This window comes from Panthera tigris, chromosome E1 (assembly GCF_018350195.1).
Source record: "Panthera tigris isolate Pti1 chromosome E1, P.tigris_Pti1_mat1.1, whole genome shotgun sequence".
Lineage (NCBI taxonomy): Eukaryota > Metazoa > Chordata > Mammalia > Carnivora > Felidae > Panthera > Panthera tigris.
The window spans coordinates 29,609,190-29,635,575 of NC_056673.1; the positions used below are offsets into that span (position 1 = coordinate 29,609,190).

At 48.4% G+C, this 26,386-nt stretch overlaps 1 protein-coding gene across 4 annotated transcripts in view; it reads left to right on the top strand.

The window, feature by feature from the left end:
• CE1H17orf67 (chromosome E1 C17orf67 homolog) overlaps positions 1–21,231 on the top strand; it is a 34,991-nt gene extending 13,760 nt beyond the window's left edge. For 2 of the 4 annotated variants that reach the window (XM_042967321.1, XM_042967320.1), the window contains exons 5-6: positions 19,001–19,138; positions 21,015–21,231. In XM_042967321.1, the coding sequence (XP_042823255.1) occupies positions 19,001–19,117 (117 nt within the window). In that variant the 3' untranslated portion in view covers positions 19,118–19,138; positions 21,015–21,231. Of the gene's footprint in view, positions 1–19,000; positions 19,139–20,726; positions 20,956–21,014 lie in introns of those variants that run through there. The other 2 variants (XM_007086701.3, XM_007086702.3) reach the window with 2 other exon arrangements.
• The last annotated feature ends 5,155 nt before the right edge of the window (positions 21,232–26,386 follow it).

Below are 26,386 nucleotides of genomic sequence, written 5' to 3' on the forward strand. Positions count from 1 at the left end.
CCCAAGAGAGTGTGGGGAGCAGGACGTCTGGCTTGAGGCCCCTGGGGGCTCTAACTGGCCCCTTGTGCTTTTGGCACGATGTCTGGAGGGCTTCCCCCTGGGGGAAGGCTGGTTCGCAGGGCTCCGAAGGAGCTGCTCCCCTCCAAGTGGTCAGGGGACAGGCTCTAATCAACAGCGGAGTTGGCCACTGGGCGTTTTCTCTGCCAGCATCTGCCCCTGGCTCCTCTGAGCTCTGACTTCACAGGGGCTGAAGGGTCTTAGGCCCTGGGCAACAGGTGAGTTTGGACTGTTGCAGCAGGTGGGCTTGGACCATAGCAGATCAGCTTCCTGCCTCCCGTGCCCCTCCCGTGCCAGCCTTCATGCCATGCTAGACTTGTGTCCCCAAACACGGCCTGATGTGGTCCTTCCCTGCCCAGAACTTCTGAGAGCTCCTTCTCTGACCATTTCCCTTCTCCTGGCCTCTGGTCACCACTGGCCTTCACCTGTGACAACCTTCAGCTTGCTTCCAATTTTGTGATTTTACTGAATATCTGGCTTTTTAAAAAATTTGTTCTGTTTTTGGTCTTTTTTTTAAATGTATGTATGTGTGTTTGTTGGCTTATTTATTTATTTATTTATTTATTTATTTATTTAGGGAGAGAGAGAGGGAGGGGCAGAGAGAGAGGCAGACACAGAATCTGAAGCAGGCTCCAGGCTCTGAGTTGTCAGCACAGAGCCCCATGCGGGGCTCGAACTCAGGAACCATGCGTTCATGATCTGAGCCGAAGTCGGACACTTAACTGACTGAACCACCCAGGCGCCCCTTGGTCATCTTTTATAGGCTGATGACCAAGGCTATTGACTCCTCTTAATTGCCTTGAACCTATCGGATCTAGTTTCTGTGTGATTCTCTCTGGCCTCAGAACCCACCGCTGACCCCACCAACGATTTCCCATTCATCCTGCATACAGCCCAGCCCTGCATGCCTGTCACCAAGACACTGATCCCATTGTCCAGAATCCTCTCTGCCACTCAGCCAAATTTGGAAAAGTGCTCATGGGATCTACCGTTGAAATGGGAAATAAACATGCAATAAATGATTTGGTGGCTAGTCTGCATCGGTAGTTCTCATCCAGGGGTGATTTTGCTCCCCCAGCCCCAGGGACATCTGGCAGTGTCTGGAGGCATTTTGGGGACGGGAGGAGGGACACTTTGCTCTTGGCATCTAATGGGTTAAGGCCGGGAATGCTGCTAAACATCGTATAATGCACAGGGCAGCTCCCATAGCAGAGAATAATCTTGCCTAAAATGCCAACAGCACTGAGGGTAAGGGACCCTGGCTTCACCATGCTGAACAGTCTCCTTTTTTCCCCCAACCTTTCTCATTCTGTGTCACTTTGTGTGTCTCTTGCACTGTCATTCACTGTTGTATTGTACTATATTATATTGCATTACCCTCACGCAGAACCAGCTGAATCAACAAGCAGTTTCTGCTATCACATCTTTCTAGGAATGTGATTCTGAACCATGGCTGCATACGCTGGAACCAACTGCGGAAGTTAAAAATCTGGTGCTCGCTCCCAGAGGGGTGGCGTGGGGTGTGGGGTCTGGCCCGGGCCTTGGGTGGGTGTCAGAGCCCCCCAGGTGGTATCAGCGTGCAGCAGAAGCTGAGCCCCGCCGTGCCAGGCCTTGCGGGCCACACGTGATGCTACGTGTAATACCAGCTCCTGGGGTCCGGTCGGGAACACAAAAGCTAACAGCGCGAGGCATGTAGGAACCAATCGAAGGTTGAACTGAGTGGTATGGAGAGAGTCAATGCGCTAGTTTAGATTCAGTTCAGACAGAGGGAGGGAGAGGGTCACGTGGAACATGCAGAGAGCGCTCCTCGCCGGCCGAGACGTGCACTTAATTGTATTTCACATTGACTGGGCCTCACCAAGTGCCAGGCACTGAGGACGTAAAATAAACTAGACGTTCTTCCTTTGTTCCATTGGGTGGAGACAGGTAGAGCCAGAGCCTTCCAGCTGGATTCAAGTTCTCTAATGAGGTTGAGAAAAGAGGGTCTCTCGCCCTAACTGGAAGGAGGGAAGGAGCTAGCAAGGCTTCCCAGAGGAGGTGTCCACCGGGCTGAGGCTTGAAGATGAAGAGTTTTCAGGCAGCGGAAGGGGTGGAGGTGAGGTGGGGAAAATATTCCACCCAGTACGATTTCAGTCCGTATTCTGCCACTGACTAGTCATGGACTTTGGGCTTTGGATTTAGGAGAAAACTGTGTCCTTTTTCTGGACCTCAGTTTTCTCTAAAAGTGCAGAGAATTTGCAGAGTAGCTGGCTAAAAGGTTTACTCCGGGGCTCATCTTTTAGGGTTCTGGATAGAGCTTCGGGGACGATGCGGGTTTCCTGCTGCCAGTCTACAGCTCGGAGGAAAAGCGTGGGCAGCAGGACGCGGCCCCAGGCGAGAGCCGGAGGGTTTACGTAGAGGCCCCCAGAGGCTTTCTCGGAAACGCCAGGGCCTCCTCCCTTCAAGCTGGCCCTGCTGCTGCACCTGAAATCCTGGACTTCTGTCTGGCCTCTCCCCCACCTTGGGTGTCGTGGCTGCCTTCTCCCTTTCGTGGGTTTGTCGAGAGCGTAGTGGGTGACCGGCCAGTCACCGGCTGTGGAAGAGGAGCCATTTGCTCATTTGAGGTGAGCGGCTGGCGACACAGTGACCCTGGTCCTGCATCGCCGTTGAATGTGAGCACTGGACTCGGTGACCCCGTATGACTGTGTGTGTGAGGTTGTGTAGGTATCACATTGTCAGCAGGCCACGAGGAGGCCACGAGGCGGGACCTCTGCCGCAGGGGAGGTGGGGGCTGCTGGGCGGAACTGCCCCACAGGCTCACGTCCGTGTGGGAACCAAGGGGTTAAGTTGCCCTGATCTGTGGGGAACCACACTTTCCTGCTCCTTATCTTTTGCCAAGACCACCTGCTGCCTGCCTTGTTTCTCTGTGCAAACCATCTGCTCAGACGTCCCTTTGCTGGGGAGAAGGGCAGGCGGGAGCATTGTCCTGTGTTTTCAGGATTGGAAATGTCATGTGTGTTGTGTATGTGAGACTGTGTGTGTATGTGTAAGGGTGTGTATTGTGTATGTGAGGATATATTGTGTATGCGAGGGTGTGTGTGTGAGGAGGTGTTGTGTATATAAGGATGTGTATACATGTGAGAGTGTGTGTGTCTGTGTGTGTATGCATGAGGGCGTGTGAGTATGGAAAGTATGTGTGTATGTGAGTGTGTGTATGTGTGTGTGAGGGTGTGCGTGTGAGAGTGTATGTACATGAGGATGTGTATGTACATGTGAGGGTGTGTGTATGTATGGGTGTGTGTACGACTGTGTGTGTGAGGTTGTGTATACCTATGTGAGCGTGTGTGTATGTGTGTATGGGTGTGTGTATATGTGAGGGTGTGTGCATGTATGTTTTGAAAAAGACCTTGCAGAATAATTTTTCAGAAGGTCTGGATTCCAATTCCCTCTCTTCCACTTTTGACCTTGACTTGAGTACCTGAAACATATGAAAGAACGGCGATGGCAAGAGAAGGTCCTCTGGGGCCAGGTTGGAAGGCCACGGCTGACAGCAGCAGAGTTGACTTCCGTTCTGTAGTCAGGAGGAGCCAGCTGGGATTTTAAGCAGGGGAGCGAGGAGATCGGAGCCAGGTGACAGGAGCCATGCAGAGGTCCGGGAAACAGCCTCTTCAACGCTGCCCTTCAGATGCCACTCTACATGGGTAATGGGAAATAACATTTTTGGACAGGTTGTCACTCCTCCTTGCCATGGTACTCAGGAGACAGACAGGTGGACGGGGACGAATGAGCAGAGGGAGTGATTTCTGGGGAATGGGTGTGCCCTTGGGACCTGAGCCTTGACTCATGTGCTCACCTCTAACTCAAAATCACCAAGAGATGACTGGTTGGGTTATTTTATCTCGCTTCTCCCCTCTGAGGGACTGTGCAAAAGAAAACCGGTTCAGAGAGAGGAGAGGCCAGTGATGGGAGTGAACCATTGGAGTTTTCGGGAGGTATTTGGAATTCAAAATGCAAATGAGTATGAAGATTTGCAGCAGTTCATGAGTATTTACTAAGCGATGTTTATAATCTTGATGTGTGGCTCAAGTATTGGCAGATGTTGGCTTTCTCAAAAATAGAGGCTTTTTGGAGACAGGTTCAGACAAGCTGTGCCCCGCGCGTCCAGGGGGAGGGACTGTTCCGACCCTATGAATCCTGCCAGTGCACTGCAAGGACTGTTCTCTGACTGTGTGGCGGGGAGAACACGGTGCTATTGGAAAGGTCACTTGTGTGGCCTCGGGTTGCGGGGAGGACTGGTGTCCACCCCAGAGACGTGTAAGCATCCTGTTGGATACTGGCTAGAAGCAGGTAAAACGCCAGTGGGGATGGAGACAGAGGAGCATGGCTCTGGGGAAGAAAACAGGAGGGATGTTGGATGTATGGAGGCCGCGGGGCAGGCAGGGTGGGGGATGTGAAGAGGGGTCCAAGAGAGGGAGAAGCAGGTGGGAAGGTGGGGCCTCTGGAGGGCACACCACTGAGAAATTCCTTGTGGTAGCAAATAGCGGATAGTTTTATTTTACAGCAGCACCTGGCGTAAAACAATTTGACATTGGTTTCTGCTCTCTGCGCCGTCGTTGCCCAGACCTTAGGAGCAAGTCTGCTAACACAGTGACGTTGTGTTAGTGGTTCTTCGTGGGGAATGGCAGGCGGGTGGGTGATGTGTTGTGTGGTTGACAAAGGAGGGTGGTAATCGCTCGAATCTAGAAGCTGCCGTGGTGGCGAAACAGGCCATGAGACTGACTCAGGAGAAACACGGCCCTCGAATCTTCAGGGATTTGGGGGAGTGGATTCTAGACCTCACGGGAATAGGATGGGCACTCCCAGAAGCTTGGGGACAGCCTGTCTGGATTGGGTTTCCGCCGAATCACTTTGGAGTCTGCCTTAGGACTAACTACTTCCGTTGGTCAAGACATCCTGTCAGAAAAGCCCTGGTATAATGAAGCCTCAGGACGTTGATGGGGGAAAAAAAATCTGCCTGGGCAGAAACTGATGCTGGGAAAGGTCCGGGTTTATGTCTAAAGGGAAGAGAGTGGCAACAATATTCTGAGCTCTCCTTGACTATTTCTCAGTCATGCTTGTGCTTACGTTAATTTTCAGGGTTTGGGTCTGTGCCCTTGCTACTCAGAAGGTGGTCCCCAGCCCTGGCCGCCGCCGGCCTCAGGCGCCCCCTCGCACCTCCAGTCTGCATCTCCTTCCGCCAGCCCTGGGGGTCCCCTGCCTGCTTTGGCTTGAGAGGACTGGCTTCCGGTCCTGGAGGGCTAACTGCAAGGGAGGCTCTTGGCCTCTGTTCCCGGTGTCCTGGGGACCAGGAGCCCACCCATGTTTGTTTCACGTGACACAGCTGATCTCTCTCCCTTCCTTCCGGGCACCCTGCTCATTGGGGTTCCAGTCTTCCAGGACCCTTGCCCTCAGCCTCTCGTCCCCCTTTTTGGTTTCTGTGACTCAATGTGATTTGGTGAATCCTTAGTCCTTTAAATGCCAGAGTGTCCCAGGGCCTGCCTTCCTGCCTCGTCCAGTCCTGTGAGTTTAAACTTTTTTTTTTTTTAATGGCCTTTATTTTTTCCTGGTTTGTTTGTTTACTTTTAATATAATTTATTGTCAAATAAACTTTTTAAAAAATGTTTATTTTTGAGAGAGAATGACAGAGCGTGAGCGGGGGAGGGGCAGAGAGAGAGGGAGACACAGAATCCGAAGCAGGCTCCGGGCTCTGAGCTGTCAGCACAGAGCCCGATATGGGGCTTGAGCTCACAAACTGCGAGATCATGACCTGAGCCGAAGTCGGACGCTTAACTGACTGAGCCAGCAGGTGTCCCAGTCCAGTGAGTTTAAATATCACATCTATGGTGATGGCTGCACATGGCCTCACCCGGCGGAGCTCCAGACTCATTTCCGTGACTGTCCACGTGACTGGCAGCATTTCACAGGCAGCTCAGACCCAGCAGCCTTAGGTGGGATTCCTGACTGTACCATCACACAGGTAAATGGTGCCACCTCCTCATTGTGTGGGCCCTACATCCAGACTCTGGCCACTCCTTCCCCTCCATGGCTGCCAGTGGAGCCCCGAGAGGAGACTGGGCAATCCTCTCTAACCCGCCTCCCTGCTTCCTCTCTGCACCCCTCTGCGTCTGTTCTCAACAGGGCAGCAAGAGTCCGATGTTAAAACCGGGGTGCCCGTGGGGCTCAGTCAGTTAAGCAGGTCATGATCTCATGGTTCGTGAGTTTGAGTCCCGCCTCAGGTGAGCCCCACTTCTCTCTCTCCCTCTCTCTCTGCCCCTTGCTCACTTGTGCTCTCTCTCTCAAAAAAAAAAAAAAAAAAAAAAAAAAACCAAACCAGTTCTTGTCCCTCCCCTGCTCAAAACTTTCCAATGACTCCCTGCCTTGTGCTCAGTAAAATCCACAGTCCTACAGTGGCCTCCAAGACCCTAGTCTGTCAGCCCCCTCCCCTGTCCCCACCTCCATTCCCCTCTGCACACTGGCCTCCTCACTGTGCCCTAAATATATCAGGCTCACCTGGCCCCTCACTGCTGAAGTAACACTGTGTGGGAAGCAGGGCTTGGTTGATTCTGCAACTTGCTTTTTTTTTTTTTTTTCACTCAACGATACATTTTGTTCTTGCTCATTTTTACCTGAAGCACAGTATAAATGTATTATGCTGTGGTGTCTCCCCCTACTCCCCAATTCATGTGTCGATGTCCTAACCCCCAGTGTGATGGGATTCGGCTCCAGAGAGCTCCCTTGCCCTCTCTGCCAAGTGAAGATACAGGGAGAAATGTGTGACCCCAAAGGCCCCCCACCCCCGGCCCTGCTCGTGCCCTAACCTTGGACTTTGAGCCTCCAAACTGTGAGAGGCAAATTTCTGTGCTTTATAAGCTACCCGGTCTGTAGTGTTTCGTTAGAGCAGCCTGAATGGACTAGGACATATTTCAGCTAACTTGTTTAGCCGTTCCCAGGACAATGGACATTATTAGTTGTTTCCAGTGTGTGATGAAAATCCTTATATGCGTGTGTTTTGCTGCATTCAGTGATAAGAAATGGAATTGCTGAGTCGGAGGGTTTATGCACTTTTAACTGAATTAAATACGGCCAAATTGCCTAACCAACTGTACCAATTCCCACTTGCGGTATGCGTAAGGATCCTTGGGTCCCTACACTTTCAAAATGGAAAGAAATTTTTAATGTTTATTTGTTTATTATTTTTTTAATTTTTTTTAACGTTTTATTTTTATTTTTGAGACAGAGAGAGACAGAGCATGAACGGGGGAGGGTCAGAGAGAGAGGGAGACACAGAATCTGAAACAGGCTCCAGGCTCTGAGCCGTCAGCACAGAGCCTGACGCGGGGCTCGAACTCACAGACTGTGAGATCATGACCTGAGCCGAAGTCGGATGCTTAAGGGACTGAGCCACCCAGGTGCCCCTATTTGTTTATTTTTGAGAGAGAGAGAGAGAGACAGAGAGAGTGAGTGGGGAGGGGCAGAGAGAGAGGGAGACACAGAATCTGAAACAGGCTCCAGGCTCTGAGTGGTCAGCACAGAGCCCGACGTGGGGCTCGAACTCACAAACTGTGAGACCATGACTTGAGCTGAAGTCGGACACCTAACCGACTGAGCCACCCAGGTGCCCCTGGAAAGAAAGAAAGTTTTAAAAGAAACCTCACTTATCTACTCTTCTATCTGTACTTATGTGTGGAGACATGTTCCCAAATAATGGCAGTATTTTCTCAGTGATAAGATTTGGGACAAATTTTTACTTTCACCTTTTATACCTTTTGGTATTCCTCAGTGTCTCCATTTCCTATGGCTGCCATAACAAAGTACCACAAATGGGGTGGCTTCTCACAGCAGACATCGATCCTCTCACTGATCTAGAGACTGGAAGTTCGAAGTAAAATGTTGGGATGGTTGGTTCCTTCTAGGGGGCTCTGAGGGAGAATCTGTTCTGTGCTTCTGTCCCTGCTTCTGATGGTTGCTTCAGTCTTTGGTGTTTTTTGACCTGTCTCTGCGTCCATGATCACATGGTCTTGTGTCCTGTGTGTCCCTGTGTTCAAATTGCACTAATCTCATAAGTACACCAGTCATTGGACTTAGGACCCACCTTAATCCAGTATGATCTCATCTTTGCACGGTTACATCTGCAAAGACCCTATTTCCAAAGAAGGTCACATGTGCAGGTTCCAGATGAACATAAAATTTGGGGGGGGGGACACCACTCAGTCCAGTACACTCAGTTTTCTATTTTCTTAAATGTTTATTTATTTTATTAAAAATTTCTTTAATGTGTATTTATTTTTGAGAGATGAAGAGAGACAGAGCATGAGTGGGGGAGGGGCAGAGAGAGGGAGACACAGAATCCCAAGCAAGCTCCAGGCTCTGAGCTGTCCACACAGAGCCTGATGTGGGGCTTGAACCCACAAACCGCGAGATCATGACTTGAGCTGAAGTGGGATGCTTAACTGACTGAGGCACCCAAGTGCCCCTGTTTATATATTTATTTTGAGAGAAGGAGAGAGAGAGAGGGACAGAGACAGAGAGAGCATGAGCAGGGGAGGGGCAGAGAGAGAGAGAGAGAGAGAGAGAGAGAGAATCCCAAGCAGGCTCCCTGATGGGCTCTTAGTCCCACAACTGTGAGACCATGACCTGAGCTGAAACCAAGAGTTGGACGCTCAACCAACTGAGCCATCCAGGAGCCTCACAGTTTTCTATTTTCAATAAACATATGTATAAGTCTTACAAAAACAACACAGGAGAGGGGCGGTGGTGCTCCAGGGAACTTTATAGTTGATGTTTGAATTTTAAACAACAATGCGTTTGTGTAATACTTGTGTAATTACAGATAAAAATTTAAGACATTCATATTTATTATAGAAACATTGGAAACCAAGAAAGAGTCCAAAGAAGAAAATCAGGTTTCCTCTCCCCAAAGACAGCATTGCCATTTTTTGATGTTTTGCTTTCTAGTCTCCATGTGTATATTTTAAAATAAGTGTGCTCATATTTGATCTATAGTTTTGTATCCTGGTTTTTCTTTTAATATGATAACATATGCATTTCCCATATTGTTATAAACTCTTTATAACAATAATGATACCGAATTACTCTCTTTGTTAGATAGTTGTATCATTTCCACTGTTTTTGTTACTAACAACACTCTGAACATTTTTGTTATTAAAGTGCTTTTATTTTTTGTTTTATTTTGTTATTTATTTATTTATTCTTAATAACTTATTTATGTTTTAATTAGCTAGCATAATAGTGCAAGTTAGTTAGTGTATGGTGCAACAATGATTTCAGGAGTAGATTCCTTAGTGCTCCTTACCCATTTAGCCCATCCCCCCTCCCACAACCCCTCCAGTAACCCTGTTTGTTCTCCATATTTAACAGTCTCTGATGTTTTGGCCCCCTCCCTGTTTTTATATTATTTTTGCTTCCCTTCCCTTACGTTCATGTTTTGTATCTTCAAGTCCTCCTATGAGTGAAGTTATATGATATTTGTCTTTCTCTAATTTCGCTTAGCATAATACCCTCTAGTTCCATCCATGTAGTTGCAAATGGCAAGATTTCATTCTTTTTGATTGCCGGATAATACTCCATTGTGTATATATACTACATCTTCTTTATCCATTCATCCGTCGATGGACATTTGGGCTCTTTCCATACTTTGGCTATTGTCAATAGTGCTGCTATAAACATGGGGGTGCATGTGTCCCTTCGAAACAGCACATCTGTATCCCTTGGATAGATGCCTAGTAGTGCAATTGCTGGGTCATAGGGTAGTTCTATTTGTAGTTTTTTTGAGGAACCTCCATACTGTTTTCCAGAGTGGCTGCACCAGCTTGCATTCCCACCAACAATGCAAAAGAGATCCTCTTTCTCCGCATCCTCACCAACATCTGTTGTTGCCTGAGTTGTTCATGTTAGCCATTCTGACAGGTGTGAGGTGGTATCTCATTGTGGTTTTGATTTGTATTTCCCTGATGATGAGTGATGTGGAGCATTTTTTCATGTGTCAGTTGGCCATCTGGATGTCTTCCTTGGAGAAGTGTCTATTCATGTCTGTTGCCTACTCACTGGATTATTTGTTTTTTGGGTATTGAGTTTGATAAATTCTGTATAGACTTTGGATACTTCAAAGTGCTTTTAATATTTTGGACTATTTGCTAAGGAGAGATTCTCAGAGAGTAAATTACCAAATCCAAGGATACGAATTTTTTAATGTTTATTTATTTTTGAGAGAGAGAGAGAGACAAAGCATGAGCGGGGGAGGGGTGGCAGATAGGGAGACACAGAATCTGAAGCAGGCTCCAGGCTCATGCTGTCAGCACAGAGCCTGACACGGGGCTCGAACTCATGGACTGCGAGATCATGACCTGAGCCAAAGTTGGATGCTCAACTAACTGAGCCACCCAGGTACCCCAGGATATGAATATTTTTAAAGCTTTTAGTGTATATTATCGAATTGCTTTCCAAAAGGCCTTTCTTTCTTTTTCTTTCTTTCTTTCTTTCTTTCTTTCTTTCTTTCTTTCTTTCTTTCTTTCTCATTTGTAAGAGACTCACCTTAAATGATGCCTTTTTGGGGACGCCTCCCTGATGTCCCTACCCTCCTACCATGAATGAGAGCATCCCTTTGCATAAAACTCACAGCACAAGTTAGCTACTTTTGACTTTTATTTTTTTAATCTGTATCTCCTACTAGACTGTTCTATACTGCTTGAGCAGATGGACTCTTTGTTGCACATCTGGGTCCCCAGCACCAAGGACAGTATTTGACATTTGCTAGATGCTTATTATACTTATTCCCATTCCTGTTTCTTTCTTTCTTTCTTTCCTTCTTTCTTTCTTTTCCTTCCTTCCTTCCTTCCTTCCTTCCTTCCTTCCTTCCTTCCTTCCTTCCTCCCTCCCTCCCTCCCTCCCTCCCTCCCTTTCTCTTCCTTCCTTCCTTCCTTCCTTCCTTCTTCCTTCCTTCCTTTCTTCCTTCCTTCCTTCCTTCCTTTCCTACCCCCATCCCTCCCTTCTCTCCCTCCCTCCTTCCCTTCCTTCCTTCCTTCTTTCTCTTCAGGGAGAAATTTTGTAGGTAGGCCATAACTCTACCCTATAACCGGGAGGTTATTTCAAAGAAATCTTTTCTATGGCCTCACTTAAATTCATTAAATTTCTCCTAATCATCCCAAAATTTAGGGAAGAAATTATCTGCCAACTGCTGGGGTAAGTCATGGAAATTCTTTAGAAAGATGACATCTGAGCAAAAATGATGTCTTTTGTGAGTGCATTGGTAAGTGCTCATGTGCCCTGGGAATATGCTTTCCATTTTGGCCTGTGTTGCTTTAAGGAATGTTCTTGTTGGTCAAGTATAAATCATATTAGCTTTATTGTAAGTAAGTCTTTTAAAAATATGCTTTCGTGTTTAGCCCCTTGATAAATATATGTAGTAAGTACTACTCTTTTGTCCCCCATGATCTCAAAGGCCAGGTTGAAGTGACTGTGATGTAAATTGCACACATCACCAATCTGCCTTGTGTTAGGCCTAAACCTTCTGGTGTCCCCAGGTAGTTAAGTTCTGGGCTACCTTTCTGCCTATGTGCTTACCTTGCTCCTACTCGTGAGCAAGATAATTCATCCAATGTTGATGGGCTCTTAATTTCATGCAAATGTCAGAGGAAGGATTTTTCCTTCTTGGAACAAGTTCCTGCCTTGATAGATTAACTGTCCACTTTATGTTTCTCAGCTTAGATCAGGGCCCAGTGGGTATTTAATTTCATTATCACACCTCCAGTGCCATAATAAAGGATCACTTCCAATTTCCGCTCTAATTACTGAGAAATTATTTGCTTAAATCATAACAGTTGGCATTGGACGTGGAATGCAGATATTAGTTTCTCTGTTGCTTTTAATTTTTTTCCCCTTAAAAGAAAGGAATCTAAAAAAATTAAAACTTATTTTCCATCTATCCCTTCTTTCTCGATCCAGGAACATTTGAGTTTATCATTAATGCCGGGTCATTACCAACTCTGCCAATGCAATTGTTGAATTTGTGGTTTTCAGCAGATTTGCAGCTTGGCTTTTCATCTTTGACTAATGATTGCTTTTCGGCCTTTGTGGCATATCCATTTTCCTAACATTTTAAATAAATAGGGAAATGTCATGGAAACCAGCGCTCATTTCTTTCTCTCTCTATGTGTGTGTCTGTTTTGGTTGTTTTTCTTCAACGATGATTTCAACTGCTATTTAGGAGTGTGAAATATAGATTACCCTCTGATGCTTTTTATGTACGTTTGGCCCGGGCCTTTATAATGAGTGGATCAACACAGATGTCTAGGAAACTTCCAAGGAGGATTTCGAAAGGTTACGGAAAAAGAGCAGTCATTTCATTTATTTGTTTGTACGTTTCTCCAATGGTTTTTTATTGAGGTCCTACTATGTGCCAAGCGCCGAGCCATGTACTAGGTAGCCCTTGGTCCCTGCCATCAAAAAGCCAGTTGGAGGTTTGGCTGATTAGGACAGGGATTAAGTGGGCAAGGAGGCAAATGAGCATATAATGGTAAGAAGTGTACAAATGCTCTATACCAGCGGTCCCTGAGCGATCTCATCAGAAAAGTCGGTAAGTATGGAAGCTGTCAGGTTTTTCAAAATTCTCATTTCTCCTCGAAAGCTTGAAGTTTATCGCTTTAGTAACTAATACTGGCAGTTGTTTTCCTTGAAGTGACAGGCTCACTTCGTTCATTTTCAAGGAGACGCCTGCCAAACACAGCGAGTTCTGTCCTTGACATCAGCAATCACTCAAGGGTTCTTCTTTTTATTTATTTATTTTTATGTTTATTTTTGAGAGAGCGAGCACGAGTGGAGGAGGGGCAGAGAGCGAGGGGGACAGAGGATCCAAAGCAGGTTCCGTGCTGACAGCAGCGAGCCCGATACAGGGCTTGAACTCCCGAACCGTGAGATCGTGACCTGAGCTGAAGTCTGATGCTCAACCGACTAGGCCACCCAGGAGCCCCTCATAAGGGCTATTCTTTGAGGAGACTGTCGTACTTGGTCATGCGATAGAAGTGCTGTCTTCATGCTTCCCGTTGGGTCACTTTCTTCCGCTTCACGGGGTGGGAGGTGTTCTTCAGGGAAACTGGCATTTAAAGAATGTTCTGTATTTATTCATGGATTTTAACTGTGAGTGTGTGATGGTGAAAGATACGAGGACAGTGATAGTGGTTGTCACTGCCCTGACTCTGGTTAAGGCACCTGTTTTACCCACCAGTGCACACAATGAAAAGGCAAGTAATGTCTTGGGATTATTCTAAAAAGAGTTCTGACCTCGTGGACCCCCGAGGGGAGCACAGACCAGAGCTACTTTCGTCTTTCACTCAACCAGCACTTATTGACAGGCTCCTGTGGACCAGTTCCTGGGAGAGAGGCTCCCCCCACAACCTCAAGTCAGGCTCAGATCTTTCTTATTTAAGAGTATCCGCAAGGAATCGGGCAGAGCTTGATGAAGAGACTTTTTGCAAAGGCATGGCAGCATTCAGGTCACCCAGCAAGGGATGATGATAAAGGATCCAGGGCTAATAGCCCCTGGGCTTGATGGGGAAAGGCAGGTTCCCAGAACAGGAGAGGGCAGCCCCCTAGGAGCAGTGGCCTTCAGGAGAGAATGCAGCCAGCCGACCCGCTGGAACTCCTCCGGAGGCACCATGGGAGGACACACCGTGGCCTCTCTCACCCCTACCTCTAATCCCCTGCTGGCATCTCTATGCCAAACCCACCGGGAAGCCCCAGGTCAAGGGAGTCTGGTTGCACTTTTAGGCCAGCCTCTTACTGCACAGGCCCAGGTGAAGGAGGCGAGGAATGGATTCAGACGGGCAGAGGGAGACTATGTATGTGGTACAGAACTTGTATCATCTCATTGAATCCTGGCAACCCAGGGAAGAAAGTGCTAGCAGCATCCCCGTCTTGCAGATGGACGCATCACTTGACCGGAGAGGTCAAGTGATATCGGCAGGGTGTGGATTTGAGCAGACCCCCAGCCAGGCTCACACCTGGACTTCTTTGCCTCTCTCCCACACCGTCTGGCACACAGGCAAGGAGACGGCAACATGGGCTTTCTTCGGTGAGCTGCTCACACTGAACGGTAGAGTAAGGGTCATTGTGTGCCGGGAAGACTCTGCTCTTTATTTACAAGACCCCACATTGCCTTCCTTTCCCCCCAATTCTTCTTCTTCCGCCCAAAGACTCCCCAGACAGGCAAATTATAAAGATATACGATGATTGTCTCCTCGGCATTGCATTTGGCCACATACTTGTTTGCTAAATAAAATATATTTTTTTCTCTTTAAGCTAGCTAAAGAAAATATTCTTGAGTAGGGTTAGTTCTTAAAGCAATAAACAGAAAACATGAGCATATAATAAAATCAAAGAATGACAGCATGTCAGGGCTGGAAAGGACCTTGGGCTGTGTCCTCATTTATTCCAGGCAATCTTTGGAGCACACGCCCCAAACTGCCCCAAACACAGGATTCAGCCCCAACTCACAGACGGGTCCTGCTGCTGGGGATTCACCGTACACACAGTGGGGTCCTGCCGGAGCCTCTCACCATCCGCCCCCTCTCTGGCCGCCCCACAGACCCCCTGCCTGGGACGAGTCAGATGAGAACTTTGATAAAACAAATTCAAGCTGCATGGTTCCTGTGGGAAAGAAAATTCAGGAAAATTAGGCACTTTATAATTCATGCCTTTGCACAGTCATTATTTTTTTTTAGGGGCACCTGGCTGACTCAGTCAGTTAAACGTCCGACTTCAGCTCAGGTCATGATCTCATGGGTCATGAGTTCGAGCCCCACGTCGGGCTCTGTGCTGACAGCTCAGAGCCTGGAGCCGGCTTTGGATCCTGTGTCCCCCGCTCTCTCTGCCCCTCCCCTGCTCATGCTCTGCCTGTCTCTCCTTCAAAAATGAATAAATGTTTAAAAAAATTTTTTAAAAATATTTAGAGCTATGTTTAACACGGGATGCAGACTTCGTAGAGGATTTCATAGAGACTGAAAAACTTAAAGTTCTAAACTGGATCATCTCTTAAAGCTTTATTGACACCATAGGAGGGTGTTCAGGATTTGGGATTTTTATGATATCGATACATACCAAAATAGTTTAATCTTGTACAGATATTACTGAATATGACTACTCCCTCCCGGGGTGAGATGCCACTTCTCTGATTATTTGCCTGCTTTTGGGTTATAAATTGTTTATGTGGATCTGTTTCATACGTTGTGATGGTTCACATCCCATCATTGCAGCACCCGGGCTTCATTCAGGGCAATGTCAACGGCATACATCCTCCAAGTTAAAAGTCATTCCCAATCTCCACCTACTCTCTTTTGAGGAGAAAACATCAAGTTCGTGTGTCCACACGTGAGCCCGCCCACATGGCACCTCCACTAAAAAATGTGATGTGGGCCAATTAAGTCCTTACTCTCAGGGACAGAGGTCACTGCCCACCAGAGCGACCAGGGCTGTGCTGGGGGACATCCAGGGAGCGCTGGGGTCACAGGGAACCTGAGAAGGCTTCCTGGAGGAAGTAACATCTAAGCCGAGGCCTGCGAAGTCGGGTAGAAGTGTGATGGGAGAAAGAGAAGGCATGTGGGTGTTCTAGGCAGAGAGAATAGCGTAGGCTGAGAGAGCAGGGCCAGTGTGGCGCATCCAGGGAAAGCTCGGGGGGCAAGGGGTTGATGGTGAGGGGAGGTCAGAAGATAGGCAAGGCCAGATCACAGGGAGCCCCACAAACCACATTAAGTGATTAGAATTTTCTCCTGAGCCCCGTGGGAGCCATTCAAGTATTTTAAGCAAGGAAGCAACATGGGTAGATTTTTTTTTTTTTTGAAATCACTTTTTCTGGGTAGTCTGGGTGGTGTTCAGCACCACTTCTCTGTGTGCACCAGGAGGTGGAGAGACGAGGTATGCGGGGAAGGAAGAGACTTTTGTCACCAAGGGAGGAGAAGTAACACTTTCCCTCTTAAGAAGCAACCTGCTGTTTTATCATTTTTCTGTTTTGTGTATCAATTACACGAGGTAATATGACGAGAAACAATGTGGGATAGCCCACAGCCTGAGCTGGCTTTGTTGAGGACCGAGCTGTGTTGGGAAGAGACCACCCTGACCCTGGATGTGACCCTCAGGTGTATGAAGACCGAGCTTGAGCAAACAGGGAGGAGGGCGGGGAGAGAGCCACTGCACGCAGAGCAAACAGTGGTCCTCCCGAGGCCGGGTCCCGGTGCTCAGTGTGTTCAGTGGGCAGCTTCTCTGCCCCAGACCTCAGAAGCATCTGTTATTTGTGTTCTCTGCTCCCTTCTTCTGGCAACAGCGCGCCCCTTGTGCCCATCATCCTGGCGTGGCTGCTGGCTTCCTCCACCCCATCCCCCATCCAGCCTGCACCTGCTCTGCCCAGCTCAGGTGGCTGGCCCCCGTGGACCGCACTGCCAGCTTCCCTGGCAGGCTGGCTTCTGCTTGGGCGAGGCAGGAGATGGGGGGCAAGAGGAGAGAGACGATGGGGCATTTGTTCCCCGCTCCCTCCCTGCCCTGCAGAGGCTGTGCCCCTCCATGACCCTGCAGGTCTAGGCACATCCATGGCTTCCCTCTATTGCTAGTCCTTGGGTGCTGGAAGGTTCTTTGGTGGTTCCCTTAACCCTGTCCACATGGCCCCTTCGGTAAAGTCCCTTGAGGTGAATCGTGTGAGGGAGAAAGTGATTCTAGAGAAGCTCAGAGATCAACATGGCTGTGGTGACAGCCGTGGAGCCGGGCAGGAGACAGGGCCTCTCTCTGTCGTGAAGCGTGGGGAAATGGACTGAAAAACTTAAAGTTCTAAACTGGACCATCTCTTAAAGCTTTATCGACACCATAGGAGGGTGTTCAGGATTTGGGATTTTTATGATATCGATACATACCAAAATGTATGTACAGGGAGCTGCCCTCACCTGCCGGCTACAGTGATGCTATTCAGAGCTGCAGCCCAGCTCACCTGCTCCTCCTTCCCGGTGGGTGGTGCTGGTGAAGGCCTGAGGACAGCCGTGGCCCCTTTGGGCAGCATTTTGGACCAGTCACTGTCAGGCTGGAGCAGAGATGGTGGGGGCAGGTGAGACGTGGGGTGGAGGGAGGGGGGGCAGGGTGAGGAGTGGAGGGGTGAGGAGGCTGTCATAGCCTGGGTGGGTGGCACTGAGGGCCCGACCCACAGACATGGCGGCAATGAAAGGGGAGCATCTGGGACCATCAGGAGTTGACTCGAAGTCCTCATGCCCCGCGTCACATGAGTTTGGGGGTGAGGGAGACGAGGAGGGTCCGCATTCTGGCTTGCGTTCCTGAGTAGATGGTTCCAGCGATGGACACGTCAGACGGTGAGCTGCTCTCTGCTATGAACACGTCCACGTGCAGGGCTGGCTGCATTTCATGGAAATGGGATCACACAGTATGTGGTTCTTCGTGACCGGCTTCTTTCGCTTAGCATCGTGTTTCCAAGGTTCATCCCTGTCGAGGCACGTGTCAGTACCTTATTCCTTTTTATGGCCAAATGATATTCCATCGTATGGAGGTACCACATTTCGTTTATCTGTTCATCAGTTGATGGATATTTGGGCTGTTTCCACTTTGTGGCTATGATGAGTGATGCCGCTCTGAACACCGTGTGCACAGTTAGTATTTCTGTTGGGCATGTACCTAGGAGTGCAATCACCAGGTCACATGGTCGCTCTGTGTTCGACATTTTGAGGTTAAACTATGCTTAACGTTTTGAGGACCCCTTTTTTGGTTGTAAAGTCTCTTTTGTTTGATAATAGTATAGCGACTTCAGCTTTCTTATAGTTATCCCTTGCCTTTTATGTATTTATTTTTCCCCTCACCTTTTAAAAAAGATGATCTTTTTAAATCACAAATGCACGCAGCCATAAATAATATTTTATTTAGCGATGCATGTTTTGAGACTTTAAAGCATGATGTTACGCTGTGAATGTTGTTCTTCTTGGATTTGTTCTTTCACTCAACATGCTATTTTTTTTTTAAAGTTTATTTATTTATTTCGAGAGAGACAGAAGACAGCATGAGTGGGACAGGGTCAGAGAGAGAGGAGACAGAGAATCCCAAGCAGGCTCGGTGCAGAGCCTGATGTGGGGCTCAAACTCACGAAACTGTGAGATCATAACCTGAGCTGAAGCCAAGAGTCAGACACTTAACCCCAGGTGCCCCTCAACGCTATTTCTAAGACTCACTATGTCAGATGTAGCTGTAGTTAATTCATGTTCACTGCTGTATAATATTCCATGGGGGTGACCCTACCACAGTTTATGTATCCCCCCTCCTGTCAGTGGCTGTTTGGCACAGTGCCAGTGTTTTGTCACTACAAGTTTATTGCTTCTGTGAACATTCTTACACGACTCCTGACACACGTTTCTCTTGTTCTCAGAGTGACCAGCAGCACCGGCATTGGCTGGAAACTTGCCCAAAATGTAATAAGTTCTGGAGCCCAAGCCCAGACTTGCTGAATCAGAAACTCCGGGGGTAGCACCCAGCAGTCTGAGTTTTGACAAGGCCTCCAGGTGCTTCTGATGCCTGCCAGCGTTTGAGGACCACTGTGTAGGGGCATCATTGAGGAGCGGGATTTCCGGATTGCAGGCCACTAATTGTTTTTCTGAGTGGTATTTCCATGCTACACCCCATTAGTGTGTGTGAATTCCCATAGACACACACCCTTTCAGCCCTAGGTTGTCAGATTTCTTTATTTTGCCCATCAGCTGGGCCCGTCTGACTGCTTTTCCCTGCGGACAGGCGTAGGCATGGCGGGTTCCCCGCTGGTCTGGCCTCCCAGCCTCCCTTAGCCTGGTCGCCCTGTCTCGGGAGCACGGCCGGGCCGTGCTGCACGAGCTCAGCTGTGGCTGAAAAGCCACTCTGCCGTGTGGGTTTGTTTTGACAGGAGTACATGCATCATCTGCTCCGCCTGGAGCACCGGGCCGAGGAGCAGTTCCTGGAGCACTGGCTGAACCCTCACTGCAAGCCCCACTGTGACAGGAACGTGGTCCATCCCGTGTGAGGGGCTCGGGACCAGCCTCTGGTACGTTCCTCCCCCCACCAGGCCTTCTGGTTTAGGGGGACGGCGGGGGATGGCACACGCATGGCTCAGAGGATTTCGAGAGCCGTCTGGTTAGCCGGGTGTGGGCTGGGGAAGTGGCAGGAGCCAGGCAGGGGTGAGAGGCGGCAGCCAGGTGGAGAGGGGCTCTGGGCACACACCAGGGAGCCTGACCCCTACTGACTCACCAAGGGATCCCAAACAGGGGAGGGCTGTGACCCTGTTTGCTGTCTGGAAAGGTCACACTGGAATGCAAATCTGGAGAAGTATGGCTTGTGGAGACTCGGGTCTTTGCAGGTGGGGTCAACAACCCTGGGCCTGACCAGTGACATCCGTTACGACCATCACCACCGTCACCAGGACCAGCAACTTCTTTCCTTCCTTGCCCTAGCCTTCCGGCCTGGGGGTCTGCCCGGCCCATCCGTTCCGCCTCCCCCTTGCCCTGGGTTTGCTCTTTTAGGCCCCTGAACTGGACTGTCAGCACCTGCACAGTCCGCCGGGCACCTCTGCTCCCTCGCGAGGCGGCTTGCTTCTTTCCTCCCGGTCTCTCTCCTCCTTCCCAGATCCTATTAGATAAAGTAGCGAATCCCTTCAGAGGGTGAGCCTAGCGGCTGTAGTTGCTCCTCTGTAATTTTTACGGACAGAGCAGGACAGGATATAACTGGGTGGTTTATCATCGGTGGTCGGGAGAAATCTTCTGTCTTCATTGTTGTTGATTTGGTGCTACTGCGAGCCGACCGAGGAACACTCCCTCTAGAGTATCGCTCTTTGTAATTTGCAGAGTGCTCTCACATAAACTCTCCTCTTTGGTCCTCTTCGCACCTCTGTGCCATTTGAGGGCTTACGTTTAACCTCATGTGATGAAGGAGCTAACTGGGCAGGATTACGCCCTCGTGCTGGGCAGTGGTTGGGATGTCAGTCTTCTGGCGACACCACACCCTGCACCCTCCCTGTGGACTCCCCTGGAGTCCCTCCGAGGGACAGTCAGCAAACAGTGAGGGGAACATCTGGTTGAGGGGTAGGAGCTGGACTGACATCCCTCCAGAAAGGGAGGCACCTGTTACTGTTGTGGGAAGAGTGGTTTGTGGGCGAGCGTGCCCCGCGGCAGCTCCCTCCTCTGCCCCTGGGTGGGATGGGCCCTGCTGCTGAGCCCGCCCGGGTGTGGACCTCCGGATCCCGCAAAACCCAGATTGCAGCGAGGCCTCACGGCAGGCAGCTCACACTTACAGGGAAACAAGGAAGCGGCGGCCGGAGGGGCGGGGCGCACCAACTTGGAATGCGGAGTCAGGGAGCGCTCCGATCATGAAATCTGATCTTGGGAAAAAGTGTCCAATTTCCCTCTGTCTCCTCATCTGCAAAACGAGGGTAATAAGGGCTCCTCCCTCACGTGGTTGTTCTGAGCATTAGAAAAAAGTCAGCGCGTGGCAAACGGTGGCAGCCTGGCACACACGGGGGAAGTGCTCGGAAAGGACAGCTTGCCGGCTGTTTTCCCCTCCTCCTCCTCCTCTTCCTCCCCTCTCCTTCTTTTTATCCACAGGATCCTCACACAGTTTATTCTCTCCTTCTTTTCCAGCAAGCATTTTCACAAACACCCACCTGGCTACTGTCGAAACAGGACGAGGCTCCTTCTTTCATTTGTTTTTCAGTTGCGGAAATGGATGGGTTCAGACCTTGTGAGCTGTGGGCACAGCAGAGGTTGCTTTGGGGATTGATGGCAAATATATACACGCTGCTTCATTTTACTAACCTGTGTCAGTCACTAAAGCCAATAGCTTAACGTATAACGGGTGTCCCCCCCCCGCCCCTCCCTCCCCCGCCCCCTCCCCCCCCCCCCCCCCCCCCCGCCATGGTCTTCCTACAGGTTTGATTGGATGGGCAGAAGGGGAAGCTTCCCTGGGGCTGATGAGCGGGCAGTTGGGGCAAGCTGCCCACCCTGACGACTCGAGGAAGTCTTGCACTGAGGAGTGAAGCTCACCGAGGGGGCGGTGGGGGGGGACGGGCGCTGCGGAGCTGCTTGGTCATCTATTGCACCCCCCCCCCCCACTCCGCCACCGCCCCGTCTGCTTTAATAAACGTTGGTGTTAAACCTGCTGTCTGCGGTGTCTCTTCTCTCCAAGAAGAAAAGCTGAGATGCCCTCCCCCCACCCCGTGTATCTTTGTGAATCCAGCATCAAAAGCTTACGGTTCTGTGAATACGTGGATGAAAATCCAAGCACCCAGCAGCTTTTCACGAGGGCCATCCCTTTTGGTAAAGAGATGATTTTCCCAAGGCCTGCTCTGGAAGTAGAGCCATCACGGTATAGCAGGTGCACCCTCTGGTCTTCTAGTCAAGGATACATTTTGGGGGTGGAAAGGGGGTGGCGGCTCCTAAATCCTTCACGTGCCCACAACTCCCAGAGTCAGAGATTGCTCTGTCAAAGAGCAACAAAATCAGAACTGGGGAGGGCACGGGAAAATGGACCGAACGGTCCCAGGGAGAATCTGGCATCCTCAAGAAGAGGTAAGGAGAGATGCCCATGTACCCTGGGCTACAGGGGAGGGCCCGCCCCTGTTCCCGAGGGAGCTTGGGCAGGCTTGTCTAGGGAGAAGTTCCAGAGGGTCTCGGGGCCTAGCTCTGCACAAGGGTTTTTCCATACACGACCTTGTTGAATCATCACACCTACTCTACAGGGTAAATGTGGTTATTATTCCCACTTTAGAGATGAGAAAACAGGCTTACAGCATTTAGATGGTGTATTCATTTTCAGTCTTGGCTGTAGCAAAGTACCAGAAACTTAGTGGCTTAGAACAACGTGGCTTTATCGCCTTACGCAGGGCTGCGTTGTTCTCTGCAGGCTCTAAGGGTGAATCTGCTTCCTCACCTCCCCCAGCTTCTAGAGGCCGCCTACAGTTCTCATCTCCTGTCCCCCTCCTCCATCTTCAAAGCCAGCAGTGACAGGCTGTGGCTTTCTCACACCACATCATTCTGTCTCTTCTGCCTCTCTCTCCCACTGTTAAGGACCTTTGTGATGACACTGAGCCCATTCAGATAAGCCAGGACAGTCTCTCTATCTTCGGGTCAGCCGATTAGCAACGTTAATTCCATCTGTGACCTTAACCTCCTCTCTGTCCCTCGAGGTAGCACATTTACAGGGTCCAAGGATTAGGAGGTGAATGCCTTGGGGGTAGGTGGGTGGGCCTCACTCTGCCTCCTAGAATTTGTCCAAGTTCACACGACTGGTAGGGAGAACAGCAGCTGGGATTTGAAGCTAGGAAGCCCGTCGCTGCTCTGGGCCCCCCAAACGCTCTGCATCTGTGCCCTAAACCTGCAATCCTTCTGCCTTGGATTAAGTGGTTTTCTCAGCTGAGCTCCCTGAGGGCTCAGGATGTGTCTTTACTGGGACAACATTGCACCCCTCACCCGTGAGGTGGGGCATCAGTTGGGTGCCAGACCCATTTCGTGGACTCTGACACTGGACACAGGGACTTGCCCTGGGGCACGCAGAACAGCCACGGACAGAAGCTGCCGCTAGTGAACCATGCCACCTGCCTCTCAGGGTGCTTTTTAAGAAGTAGGAGCTGAGAACGTGTGTGTGGGACAGATGCAAGGGGCTGAGACTAACAGGTCAGAAAACAGAGAAGGACTGGAACAGAATTAAACATACAGGGGACCCAGAGGGAACCAGGGTCTTCTATCTGAGCAGAGGAGGGACCTCCTTGAGCTTCTAGGAACCCTGGGCGTGGTTCATTTCTCAGGAGAAAAGCTCCCCTTATGACCACAGGAGATTCTTCATCTGTCGTGTACAGCCCAGGTTTTAACCTCTTCCCCTTGACACACACGATGGATGTGCTTACCCAGGACATGCACCCCCGAGGCCCAGAGACAAAGGGTCTAGAGCTCTGCAGTTCACAGTGATCTCGCTGCCCCTTCTCCTCCCCTCTGCTCACAACAGCTCCTCAGTGAGTGAGAGCAACAGCACGACAGGACTATCTTGACAGCGGCTGAGATCAGTGGTTCAGGATCCAGGCTTGGAGCCAGACTGCCTGCATTCTACCCCAGGCTCCACCACTGACCGGCTGTGTGCCCTCGGGCAACTTGATGGACCTCTCTGGGCTTCAGTGTTCTTATCTGTAAAATGGGAATAATAATAATAATAATAGTACCTAGTTCAAAACCTTATTGTGATAATTCCTTTATAGAGTAAGCACCCCATAAAAGTAGCTATTATTGCTTAAAAAGATTTTTGGGCATTACTTCATTAACCAAGATAAAGTCTCTCTCCCTTTATTTACCTTTTTACTTAGGGAAAAGGTAGAGAGTGTTTGTGGCATCCAGAATAGAGAAGGGATGCTTCCCCACTTAGAAAGACTTGCTCTCTGGGCTCTGTGCTGACAGCTCAGAGCCTGGAGCCTGCTTCGGATTCTGTGTCTCCTCCTCTCTCTGCCCCTCCCCCGCTCATGCTCTGTCTCTCTCCCTGTCAAAAATAAATAAACATTAAAAAAAAAAGAGAAAGACTTGCTCTCTTTACATTATTAAATCTTCTTACCTGTGAGCATGGTCTATCTCTTCACTTATTTAGGCTATTTTAAAATTTCCATTATTAAAATTTTATAATTTTCTTGGCAAAGACTGTGCACGTCTTTGGTCCGCATTGTTTATAGGTACCTTGCAAGACTTTCAAAATTATAACCAGACCCATAACCATTAAGGAAATTGAAGTAGTAATCAAAAATATGCCAAAAAACAAGAGTCTAGGGCCAGATGGCTTTCCAGGCGAATTTTACCAAACATTTAAGTAAGAGTTAACACCTATTCTCTTGAAACTGTTCCAAAAAATAGAAATGGAAGGAAAACTTTCAAACTCTTTCTATGAAGCCAGCATTACCTTGATTCCAAAACCAGGCAGAGACCCCACTAAAAAGGAGAACTATAGACCAATTTCCCTGATGAACATGGATGCAAAAATCCTCAACAAGATATTAGCCAACCGGATCCAACAATACATTAAAAAAATTATTCACCACGAACAAGCAGGGTTTATACGTGGGATGCAGGGCTGGTTCAATATCCGCAAAACAATTAACGTGATTCATCACATCAATAAAAGAAAGGACAAGAACCATATGATCCTCTCAATAGATGCAGAGAAAGCATTTGGCAAAATACAGCATCCTTTCTTGATAAAAACCCTCAAGAAAGTAGGGATAGAAGGAGGATACCTCGAGATCATAAAAGCCATATATGAAAGACCCACCACTAATATCTTCCTCAATGGAGAAAAACTGAGAACTTTCCCCCTAAGGTCAGGAACAAGACAGCGATGTCCATTCTCACCACTGTTACTCAGCATAGTATTGGAAGTCTTGGCCTCTGCAATCAGACAACACAAAGAAATAAGAGGCATCCAAATCGGTCAGGAGGAGGTCAAATTTTCACTCTTCGCAGATGACATGATACTCTATGTGGAAAACCCAAAAGATGCCACCAAAAACTACTAGAATTGATTCATGAATTCAGCAAAGTTTCAGGATATAAAATCAACGCACAGAAATCGGTTGCATTCCTATACACCAACAAGGAAGCAACAGAAAGAGAAATCAAGGAATCAATCCCATTTACAGTTGCACCAAAAACCATAAAATACCTAGGAATAAATCTAACCAAAGAGGTTAGAAAAATCTATACACTGAAAACTATAGAAAGCATATGAAAGAAATTGAAGAGGACACACACACACACACACACACACAGGAAAAAGATTCCATGCTCCTGGATAGGAAGAACAAATATTGTTAAAATGTCAATACTACCCAAAATTATAAACAGAATTTTCCTTTTTTTTCCAGTATTTATTTATTTTGAGAGAGAGAGGGAGGGAGAGAGAGCATGTGTGCGCACTCGTACTTGTGAGTAGGAGAGGGGCTGGGGGAGAGTGAGAATCCCAAATAGGCTCCACACTGTCAGCGCAGAGCCAGACCCGGGGCTCGACCTCATGAACCACAAGATCATGACCTGAGCCAAAACCAAGAGTCAGGCACTTAACTGACTGAGCCACCCAGGCACCCCTAGAATTTTCTTAAAATTACATTTTCTAGTTGGTTCTTCTGGTATGTATAGGAATAAAATTGATTTTTATATATTGGTTATATCCAGCCACCTCTCTGATATCTCTTACTAATTCTTATAGTTTGGGGTTTTGAGATAATTACTATATATGACTTTTACTTCTCTTCTAAGGTTAGAACAAACTGAGAAGCAGATGTAGGAAGTCAGAATAAAAATGATCACCTTTATTACCAATAAGTTTCTTTGGAAAATATAGATTAGATATATACTACAACAGGCTCTTTAATACTCCATTCCAGAATTAAATGTGTCCTGTCACAGACAGAGCTGGAAAACTACAGGCATCTTCTATGGGCCCTGCCCTTGTAAAAATCCTGGAATGGGGGAGCAGAGAATGAGTGCTTCCTAGAGGCAGGCTTGTTCCCCAAGACAGTGGAGAGGAAGGTACTGAGCTATGCAGATCGAGTTCCTTCTCCAAACCCAATAAATTACTCTTTTGGGGTGAATGAGAGAGCAAAGAGAGGACAATGGTGTTATTCTAATGCAGTTACCACCATGAAGAAACATGAAATAAATGTCTCTCACATATTATAGATTTCATTGCATTCTCTATATAGAAAATAATATTGTCCAATACAGTACTGTTTTTTTCTTGTACAATCCTTATACTTCTTATTAGTTTTTCCTGTCTTATTGCTATAGCTAGGACTTCTAAAACAGTGTTGAGTAAATTAGAAAAAAAAATTTTTAACTTTTTTATTTTTGAGAGAGAGAGAAAGACATAGTATGAGTGGGGGAGGGGCAGAGAGAGAGGGAGACACAGAATCCAAAGCAGGCTCCAGGCTCTGACCTGTCAACACAGAGCCCGATGCGGGGCTCGAACCCATGAACTGTGAGATCATGATCTGAGCTGAAGTCAGATGCTTAACCAACTGAGCCACCCAGGTGCCCCAAGAACAGTGTTAAGTAGATGTCATAATAATGTGTCTTCTTGCTTCATTCCTGTCTTTCTTTCTTCTCCCTTGCTTCCTCCCTTCCTCCTTCCCTCTCTCTCTCTCTTTCTCTTACTCCTTCTCTCTCTCTTTCTTTTTCTTTTTAATTTCTTTCTTTAAAGGGAATAAATATGATTGCTGTACGTTTTTGGTAGAAAGCTATTATCAGGTTGGGGTAGTTCCCTTCTGTTCCTA